Genomic DNA, 10,552 nt, shown 5'->3' on the forward strand with positions numbered 1-10,552 from the left:
AAGCAAACACCCCAAATCACAATCCATAATATCTGATCCAAGCTTTAATACCAATTGTTGTAATATAACGTGGAAACTAACTAGAATCTTGCAAATTAAGTTAATCGGAAAAGCCCGGAAAAATAACGAAGAACGATAAAGGACACCAGAGATTATGTGGTTCCGTTCGAATATCGGTACCTATATCCATTGGGAGAGTCGGCAAGAACAATCCATTATAATGGGAGAATTGAAATTTTAATCGCTCAATGCGCTTGTATTTTCCGTGCTTAGATTATAACCAAACCCAAAATATTTACAAATAAAACAACTCAATTGGATATAATAAAAAAAACTCACGATGCACAAATATTATATTCTGAACTCTTCTTGTACGAACTAAAGAAAGAACGTTGTAGCTCGTCCTTCTTTTTCTTTACTTCGCGGCGCGGCTCCCTGTTCAGAGAAGAAATCCCCCTTTTCGCTGTTGCAGCAGGCGTGAAACAAAAGAAAGCCAAAACCCTCTATTTTGCCTTCTTTTGAAAGGTTTTCTCCATGAGCCCCACAAGCTTTATTCTGTATCCAGATAAAGAAAGAAAGTGTGATATCTTGCTTTATGCTGGTTAAAGATATCCAACACCACTAGATCTGGCCAGATCTTCTTGACAAACACCAAATATAGATAAGCCCATTCAACAGATGATATAAGAATCCAAGGTGCGACCGATCTTGGACATTTATCCAAATTACTGAAAAAACTCGAGACATAATTAACAAGTTTGTTGTTGTGGCACTTTATACATGTGTCAAGTTTTTAGAGGTTGTGAGAAAAAACTGCATACCAAATCAGTTGATAACGTAGTAATTGCAAACCACCGAAAATTTTCTCACCCATCGGTGATAATTGAGTAACGAGAGATTCGAAAAGTCTCTAGGGAAAATTTCAAATAAAAACTAGAAGTGAATTTTGTTTTAAATAAGACCTGAAGTGCCCTCTTTATTTTAAGGGTTAATATCACGAAAAACTCTAAATCGACACACTTGTGACAAATTTAGCCGAAACTATTTTTTCGATCACCAAAAATCTTAAATTGATATATCCGTGATAAATTTACTTTAAATTTTTTATTTTGACCACTAAAAATCCTAAATTGGTACATATACGATAAATTTACCTTCCGTTAATTTTCGTTAAATTGGATTAATAATAAGAAAAACCCCAAATTGATACATTTGTGACAAATAGATGGTAAAAACCCCAAACATGTATATCCGGCAATTGTCACGTGCCATCCAACTCATCAATTTGAAGACAAAATTTAACGGAAACTAACGAGGGTAAATTTATCACGGCGTATGAGTTTTTGGTAAATTTGTCACGGACATATCAATTTGAAATTTTTTATGGTAAAAAAAATAATTTGAAATAAATTTGCCATATGTGTACAAGTTTTCGAGGCTTTTCATAGTATTAACTCTTGTTTTAAAGAAAGGCACAGTCGAAAGGCAATTTTCGTCTTTTATCATTTTATTTTTTTCTGATTTCCTTTTATTTTTTTCTCTTTTTCTTTTTTCTTTTTCCCAACTTCCTATCTATCTCCATCTGCCTGCGCGTTGTACTTATAGCCCCCAATTCTACCGAAGCTTCGCACGCTCTCTCTTTCTCAGACTCGTCACCTCCAAAATTTTATTTTTTTTTGGGCAGATCGTCACTTCCAATTACTCAGTCATGTCTCCGAGCAAGATCAATCCAGCTGTAATCCCCTCTCTCTCTCTCTCTCTCTAGTACGCTGACGTGTGCATGTTTGTTTCTCTCCGACTTGAGACCTCCTCGATTTTAAAATCTAACCGCAATAGGTTAGTGCGGGGCTGATAGGCCCGTTAAATTGGTGGATTGAATCGAAAATGCTCGAGCCTAAATTAACCTGTTTAATTCATTTTTATCAACATGATTTTGCACCTGAAAAATGAGTAACTCCATAAATCAACTCGCCAAGCTAGTGACCAAGGGTCGAGAGTACGGAAATGGGCTAAGACCTCGCGCGGCGCATGAGCGATGTGGGATACGAGGGCAAGCACCGCGATAACGGGGACAAAAGCACTTGCGTTGAGGGGCTTAGAGGGTCGGGTTATGAATGGAGGAGCGAAGATTGTCGTGAGGCGAAGGGCGGTGGATCTTGTCTAGATGACAAGTAATGCCTTCGCTCTTGTGAATCGGTTTACATCCGGTCCCATTCACGATAGCTGGAGTTTGATTGTTAGCTTTTCATTTGCACTCCCCCCTTCTCTCTCTCTTTGAGACGAATGATTTTTTTGTTTGGTCGAATCCGAGACAAATGAATTGATCGAGTCGAGTTTGTCAAGCTAAAAATAAATAGATCCGTTCGGACTCATATAAACTTATTTATATTTATATTGACCGATATTCAATTTGATTCATTAAAACCTACACCCATTTCATCTCAACCCTTCACTAGAACCGATTAGCATGTTTTTTTTTGGTTTTGTATGACTAAATTTAATTAGGTTTTCTTAATTCATGACATTGGCATTAGCCTTATTTTTTGGAAATAAAAAATGATTTTTTCTGGGTATCGTAACGTTGGAAGAAAGAAATTGTCTATTTTTCACCATGATGTTGTCTTCTTCTTAATTTCAGAAAAGAGGGTTTGTCACTTCAAATATATTTAAGCAAGAAACTTAAAATTTTTCTTTTCTCTGACCAAAAAAAAAAAAAAAAACCTCTCAAAATTATTTACCCAAAAAAAAAAAAAAAAAACTCTCAAAAATTAATGTTCCGACCAAGAAAAAAAAAAAAAAAAGACAAAAACCTCTCAAAACTAAGTTCACCCCGATGTTGTCTTCTTCCTTTGTTTTCGGTTGCCGCCTTCACTTGCTGATGATCTAGAACAGTTGTGACTCGAGGAGTAAGGACGGGGAGCTCAGGTTCTGTTGTTTGTTCCCGCTCGTTGTTGCTATTTCTTCCGTTCCTTCTCAGGTTTTTATTCGACCTTACGCAGCACCATCTACCTTTGGGATCGAGAAGAGTGCGACGAGGGATTGTTGATGATTGGATGGACCTAGCTGAGTGATTTCCATTGATACATTCGAACCGTAGAGCGCTGATGGCCTTAGATTTCATGGGATCACTCTCAACTATTCTTAAAATTGAAGCTTTACACTCTCCCTCGTACTTAATTTAGTCTTTTACGTGATACCAAGCGCAGAAATATTTTATTGGGGAGGCAAATAAGGGTCAGATCCAGAGTTTCAATAGATGGATAGTTGGGTGGGGGGCTGCTTTCCGGGAGCGGAAATTGTCGAAGCACATTGAATTTTTTCAATGAATAGTAATACTGCAGAGAATACATCATATGAAAGTATGATGATTGTTTCTGTACTGAACCCATGGTTTAGTGTTCTGGACTGCTACTGTACTATAATGTGGAGCTTTCCAAATCAAGGATTGTCAGGAGGGCTTCTAGACATGCTTTGAGAGGAGGTGTGCATAAGTCATTTTAAGCCTATTTATGGAACAAATTGTGAAATGCAACCAGTTTAGGGTTCCTGTGGTCAATTTGTGTCTGAGGAGCTGTTGGTGTGCATTCTTATGCGGAAGCAATTTTGCCGATCCTCCATTTGAATAACTCCACTAGCAGGTGCTGTTGCCAATGTAGTGTCTAATTACTGGTCTGTGACAACAGTTATTCTCGATATATGAGGTGACTACACCATCTGGTATAATTCCTATTAACCAATTATTATGTAATAGCTTATGTGAAATGGATTTGGACAATAAGAAATGCCATGAATTAAATTATCATTCCCGTGCTTAATGTTTAGTTAGCGCTTTGTTATGCATCGCTTGGCATTGCATGCCCTTTATTTTAGCAAGGACTGGGACCAAGCATTATGCTTTTCACCTTTATTTATATGATGTTCATATGTAAATGAGCCATTTATGAACAGGATAATGCAAATCATTCTAGCTCACGCACAGATGATTCGGGTTCTCTTGTAAATTTTGAGATAGCTATCCAGGAGCTTCTGCAACAAAATCCTGCTCATGATAACGATGACCGTCTCAGAGAATCTACAGATGCTTTGAGAAGTATGTTTGGACAGTTACATTTATTTCTGTACCCCAGATGCAGTTCATGAATTAATGCTTATCTTTGACTTGTATCTATCGCAGAGGCATCAAAGCAAGCTGCTGAAGAGAAAGATCCTGCTCAAGCTGATGCTGCAGAATGGAAGGGGAAGTTTGAACAACCAGGTTTTGTGAGATTACATAACAAATGTGCCTAACCTATCTAACTCAAGTTGAATCTTTCTTCCTTTCCATAATTGTTGCCTTCCTTCAGCTTTTCATGTATGTGTTACCGGGACATAATGGTGTCTTGTTTGGTACCGACTGTTCACGAATAGTTTGGTCCTCCTTTTGTTCATACGTTCTGATTGGCATACTTATGTTCATGTGTGTATCTAAATTGGAAATTTGTTTATGCATTTCTTTACTTGGATAGATTATAGGTATATATGTACATCTATGTACACAGCTTACAGAGACAGTACAAACAAGTAAACCACTTCATTTCATAGGATAGAATGCTACGGAGTAATAACTGGTTAGGAGGCATGAAACTTCTTTTTGGTGCATTCGTTCTGGTGTAAACATCATTTATGATTGAGCATCCACAATCTAGAATTGTTTATCGACACCTGCTGCTATGGTATTCTTTGACAGCATATCACCAATAAGGTGATTAGTAGTCACATATATTTTTTGGTATTCTCTGGTCATATTCTCAGTGATTGAATGATCATCTTCTCTCCTTTCTTGTTCTCCTTGGAGGCTCGATTCACTTTAATGAACTCCTATCAGCTAAATTGTTTCATCCGTTATAGATTAGGAGGCATGAAGCTTCTGTTTGGTGCATTAGTTCTGGTATGGACATCATTTTTGATAGAGCGTCCATCATCGAGTATTGTTTATCAAGATCTGCTGCTATGGTATTCTTTGACCGCATTTCGCTGATAAGGTAATCTAATAGTCACATATATTTTTTAATATTCTCTGATCACACTTCCCAGTGATTGCGTGATCATCTTCTCTACTTTCTTGTTCTCCTTGAAGGCTCGATTCACTTTAATGAACTCCTATCAGCTAAATTGTTTCATCTGTTATGGATCATCAATGTATGTTGAATCTCCTTGGATATGCCTCGTCAGTCCTTCAGTTAATGCAAATGGTGATGTTAGTTGCAACTCACAAGTCTAGCGCAAAATGTCATTTAGTTGGTGTCAAGGCACTGAAATCATACCTGCTCTAGGTTTTGTTGGAGATGCCGGGCATGTTCAATGTGTTACATTGAATTTCTGGAAAGAATTTGAAACAAAATGCAGATGAGAAATTTTATACTCAGAATAACATTTGGCAATAATTTTTTTTCCTCTGTTGCCCTTGTCTTTTAAGTGCTTTGAATAGCTCTTGTTGATATCCTCACAGACAAAATATCGGGAGGTAAACATGATGTTGTTCATTGCGAGAGTGCACAAAACTTGGATGACCAGAATGATTCGAAAAACCAAACCAACGAGCATGGAATGGGCTCCAATGAGGTTCTCTCCAGAGGGGAAAGTGATTCTGCACACAGGGCAATTCAAAACCAGATGACGGAAAAGGTTGGATATCATACATTTGTCCTCCCTATCCCCATGGAGACATTTATCTCTCTCTCTCTCTCTCTCACACACACACACACACACACACACACACACATTGTGCATCATGTCATTTTGAAGAATATAGGCAATTTTCTGGTTATGTTATTTGTACATACTATCATTTAGTGAAGACTTTTTGCTGTATAAGTACTTTGTAATTATACAAGCAATATCTGACTTGTTCAGAGTTTTTAAGCTTGTGAATATTTTGTTTCGCGCATATCTTCTCTCTTGAGACAGGTATTGTTTGAACTTACGTGGAGTTCTAAAGGTAATGACATTGTGTCTTGTGAAATGGGAAATATAAAAACAGCTGGGCGCACTAGTGAACAGGTACGTCTTCTCCTGATGGTCAGTCAGTGTTTAAGAGTGGACTACAATTTATATTTCATCTTAAATGGATTGGTTTGAGTACCTTTCTGCAACATTTTGCTGACTGATATAGGACAGTTTTTGTGGCAAACTTCTTGATGTACTACATGAGCGCCTTTCACTGCAGTTATAATCAAAAGCTCATTATCTTTACAGATTACTTTGACGTGGAAATCTGAGCCACAGACAGTGCTTATTATCACAAAACCAAATTCGACTCCTGTTCTAGATCTATGTGAGGATATAGTCAGGTTTGAACTATGAAATCCTTAGCTTCACACCATTTCAATTTCTTTCATGCTGTTGTAGGCAGTTATTTTTGGAGCAACGTCTGCGTGGATGATGTTCTGCAACTTCTTTTCTGCCAGAACTGCTGGCTAGGTCTCTCACACCGATGGTGTTTCAGTTTCCAGTCACTAAACTATGGCAGGACAAGTATGAATAAATGTGGTTTATGTGATGGGCATGCTGTTAGCATGTTCAGAAGTACAGGGTTGATGGAAATTTCTCTCGCCAAACTAATGAAAACAGGACAAATTCACTTATGATGAACTGATGTTCTGACTTATGGTGTTTCAGAGTTTCCTTTGTAATTTTTTATATCAAGTTACAAATTCAGAGTTTTTCTATCAGCTCATATCTTGAAGTATTGCTGGACTTGTGTTTAAATGAGGTTGTTGCTGCTTAGTGCTTATGTTAGGGGTGACGTCTTTTTTATTTCCTCAATGATTGCAATTGATTATGGCCAACTCGGTGGCTTTTGTGGCCTATTGTCAGATAATGTTGATTGTGGTGTCTGGATGTCCACATGGGGCTCCTAGTTTTGTCCAGCTTGATGGTACTTGGATACCTTCATTCCTCACAAATTTAGGTGTCTACGATGTGGTTCACAACAGGTTAAAGTTACAAAAGTGATGTTCGCTTTTTGTGCATCACTAAATAAATTGACGACTTCAAATTTCCTGCAAAAAATAGTGGAACGTTCGGATGATTTTAGTATTTGTTTATACTCCTACATCTTTAAATACTGGTAAGGAAAAGAAATCATGAACTCACGTGCATTCTTGTGCATATCACTATTGCTAGTTGGTTATACATGCACAAGAAGAAAATTTACGTGGAACCACGCGTGCAAGAGGAGCTTCTCAGTATATCGTCTTCCTTCAAGTTTGTGAAAATATGGCAAGATGGTGAGTTGGGGAACGAATCACTAGTAGTTGATGCAATTAACTCATGATCGCTTATGTATGGGTCTTTATTTTCTACTTTTTGTGGGGATAAATATCTCAAATTCTATCTTCTCTTGTGGAGAACTTTTCAGCTAGAACATCAGCCTCTTTCACAGCACCATGCCTTAATTATTGGATATGACAAAGTTTTTCTCTTTTTGGTATATGTTCCCAATTTGATCTCTCTCAAAATAAGCTGCTTTGCAAGCGTAGTGGAATGGTGTTATGTCATTTGAGACAGTTATTCTAATGACTCTAGTGATGCTAAATAAAGATATTACAAGTCTTCAACTTTTTTCAAACTGTGTTCTCATGTCAATTACAGTCTTAGTCATGCTGCCACTGTTGCTGACTTGTTCTGTTTGATTTTGTTTCAAAATGTGAGATTCCAGACTTGCAGAAGAAAGTTGACCTTCTGATCACTCTTGGTGGGGATGGAACTGTCCTTTGGGTAATGTATTCATCCATCATTTACAGTAGTATCAGTGATGAGTCCTTATTTCTGCTATTTTTCCATAGTAGGTTGCTGAGTGTAGCATCATAGCCAGGCCTGAGTGTGATAGCCCTTATTTTTCTAATATCAAGTAATTGCGTAGTCATTATTCTTGGATCATTCAAGTTCATTCCACGAACTATATGGACATGAATCGACTCTTTTTTTTTCCCCCTTTTTTATCATGAAAGCAAAAGGGGAAAAGCATTCACTAACATGGAGTCTTTTTCTGCCCTTTGGAATGCAAAAGAAGAAAATGTTGGTGAACGGTATTCCTATACTACTAGAAAGTTTCTGAGGATTGTATAGAATCCAAAAAATGAAAATGCTGTTCATTTACATTGTAAAACGGTAATCATTCTCAATTTTCAAAAGCAATCTACTGCCAATTCCCCCTAAATTGGCACTTCGAGTGGTGCTGAACGTTTAACCCTGAGGAGAATTGAATAGAAACAAGAATGGGAAACCCTGAGGAGCCACGGATGTCATCCATTCAATAGTATGTTGTTGTTGCTATTCGACGGAGGGATCTCAAGGTGTGATCACTTAGTTACTGAAACTTGAGACCATGAATATTCATCTATTAGCTCCTTTTTTTGATGGTCGATTGAATGAACGCATGCTTCTGTGGCGGAATTGTACTCGGTTGTACTTCTGATGTTCCTATTTGAATCTTCATTGGAATCTTGAGTAACAAGTAGAGTATATATTTTGCAGGCAGCATCACTGTTCCAAGGACCAGTGCCTCCTCTTGTCTCCTTTTCTCTAGGGTCCTTGGGCTTTATGACCCCTTTCAGTATCCTTTGCTTTTTGAAAGTTGTATGATATCCTTTTGGCATGAGACGTACCAAGCATGGGGAATGCACAGATGCCATCAATTTAATCGAACACTCTCTGACTGGTTAATAACTTGGAAAAGTGATCCTCAACATACTTCAGGCAGGGATGGCTATAAAAAACAACTTGAATCGATTATTAAATGTCCCACCAGGATAACATTGCGGCATCGGTTGCAGTGTCAAATTGTTGGGGATTCGGCTGAAGAGGAAAATGCAACAGCAAAAACGATATTCGTTTTAAATGAAGTTACAATTGATCGGGGGCAGTCACCATACCTCACAAATTTGAAGTGTTATTGTGACGGCGAATATGTCACTTCGGTACAGGGGGATGGGCTAATCTTGTCAACTACATCTGGAAGCACTGCCTATTCATTAGCAGCCGGAGGATCAATGGTCCATCCACAGGTATCATAATCCTCTCTTGGTATTTATTTACTTTTTATATGTTTCAATATCATTAGTCAAATTAGGACTTTTTCAGTGGAGGAATTTTACAAGTTCATGAAAACTATGAGAAGACAGATCAGTGTTTTCCGTTGATGTTGCAATAGCAGGGTAATGCATTCTCATACGAGTCTACGAAACGTTTCAGATTAAAAATAAATCTATGTCCGTGCTTTGCACATGCTTAAAACAGATATACAAGCTATTTATAGTATATCATCATTTCACCTACTATAAAAATTAATCAGAAGATTGCCCTTTACTTTCTCATTTTCTTAGGATCGTCTCCCCAGCCTCGAGAGCTGTTGACTGTAGAAGCCAAATGCTCTCAGAAAAATTGAAAGCAATGTGATTCTAGATGCTCATGAGTTAATTGCATATTAGTTACAATCCATCTACATATTAAGTACAAGCATCATCAATCAAATAAACATTTTTTTTATTATTATCTGGGAAGTCCGGACTATTGACTTTGCTGTGTCAATTTGCAGGTTCCCGGCATACTAATGACGCCAATATGTCCTCATTCCTTATCCTTTAGGCCATTGATATTACCCGAACACGTCACTATTGGGGTAGAAGTGCCTGCCGGCAGCCGAAGTTCCGCTTGGCTATCATTCGACGGCAAGGGCAGGAAAGAGTTGAAAACTGGGGACCAGCTCATCTGTAGCATGGCTCCGTGGCCCGTCCCTACTGTTTGCCTGAATGGTTCCACCAGGGACTTCATGTGCAGCATCCTGGAAGGCCTCAATTGGAATCTGAGAAAGACTCAGTCATCTGATGCTCCCCCACAACCACAACCGTAAGCATTGCTTCCCCAGGTGTTGGCCAACCAGATCAAGCCATGTTAGTTAAATAAGAAAGTGATTCCTGTGAAAAGGAACATCTACTGTTTCCCAGTTATAGATTGTCTAAAGCTGTTGCAACACTCTTACTCGGAGTTGTCGCCTGAAGTGAGGGGGAGCGCCTTAACAGCGGCAAGATGTTTAAAATAGTGAAGTAGTAAGCGTGCGTGCCTGATGTATTTCTTCACAATGTTTGAAAGCTGCTGGATCAGATAAAGTTTCAAGAATTTAAGCGTGCGATATGAGGCACGCCCGATTCGATAGAGTCGGAAACTTAAGAGCACCCCTTTTCCCAATTGTCTTGCTAGTACATTACCTGCTTCTTCGGGGGATTATGGAAGAGAGAAAATTGCACCATGCTATACTATGAGCTACAGATATAGTGGGCACTCTATAGTGTTACTGCCTAACAAAGTCTTAGTGAATGAAGTGTTTGAGAACCGCCAGATTGATTAAATGAATGGATAAATGCGTCGGAAGTTTTAAAGATTATGACGAAAGTGCAATGGAGTCTTAAGATTTTCAAAAAGTGTAATGAAGTCCTAAAACTTACCATGAAAGTACAATTAATTTATAAAGCTTTCAAAATGTGCAATCAAGTCCTAAAATTTATTACAAAAG

The 10,552-nt window shown here is 38.1% G+C and overlaps 1 protein-coding gene across 1 annotated transcript; it reads left to right on the top strand.

The window, feature by feature from the left end:
* The first annotated feature begins 1,635 nt into the window (after positions 1 to 1,635).
* On the top strand, positions 1,636 to 10,169 carry LOC125316106 (NAD(H) kinase 1-like). Its single transcript, XM_048283331.1, has 11 exons — positions 1,636 to 1,735; positions 4,009 to 4,090; positions 4,166 to 4,255; positions 5,489 to 5,664; positions 5,947 to 6,039; positions 6,235 to 6,329; positions 7,165 to 7,268; positions 7,700 to 7,758; positions 8,518 to 8,596; positions 8,740 to 9,047; positions 9,578 to 10,169. The coding sequence occupies exons 1-11, from the start codon at positions 1,709 to 1,711 to the stop codon at positions 9,890 to 9,892; spliced, it is 1,428 nt and encodes a 475-aa protein (XP_048139288.1). The 5' UTR covers positions 1,636 to 1,708; the 3' UTR covers positions 9,893 to 10,169.
* Positions 10,170 to 10,552: the final 383 nt, after the last annotated feature.

Source organism: Rhodamnia argentea, chromosome 8 (assembly GCF_020921035.1).
Source record: "Rhodamnia argentea isolate NSW1041297 chromosome 8, ASM2092103v1, whole genome shotgun sequence".
Taxonomy (NCBI): domain Eukaryota; kingdom Viridiplantae; phylum Streptophyta; class Magnoliopsida; order Myrtales; family Myrtaceae; genus Rhodamnia; species Rhodamnia argentea.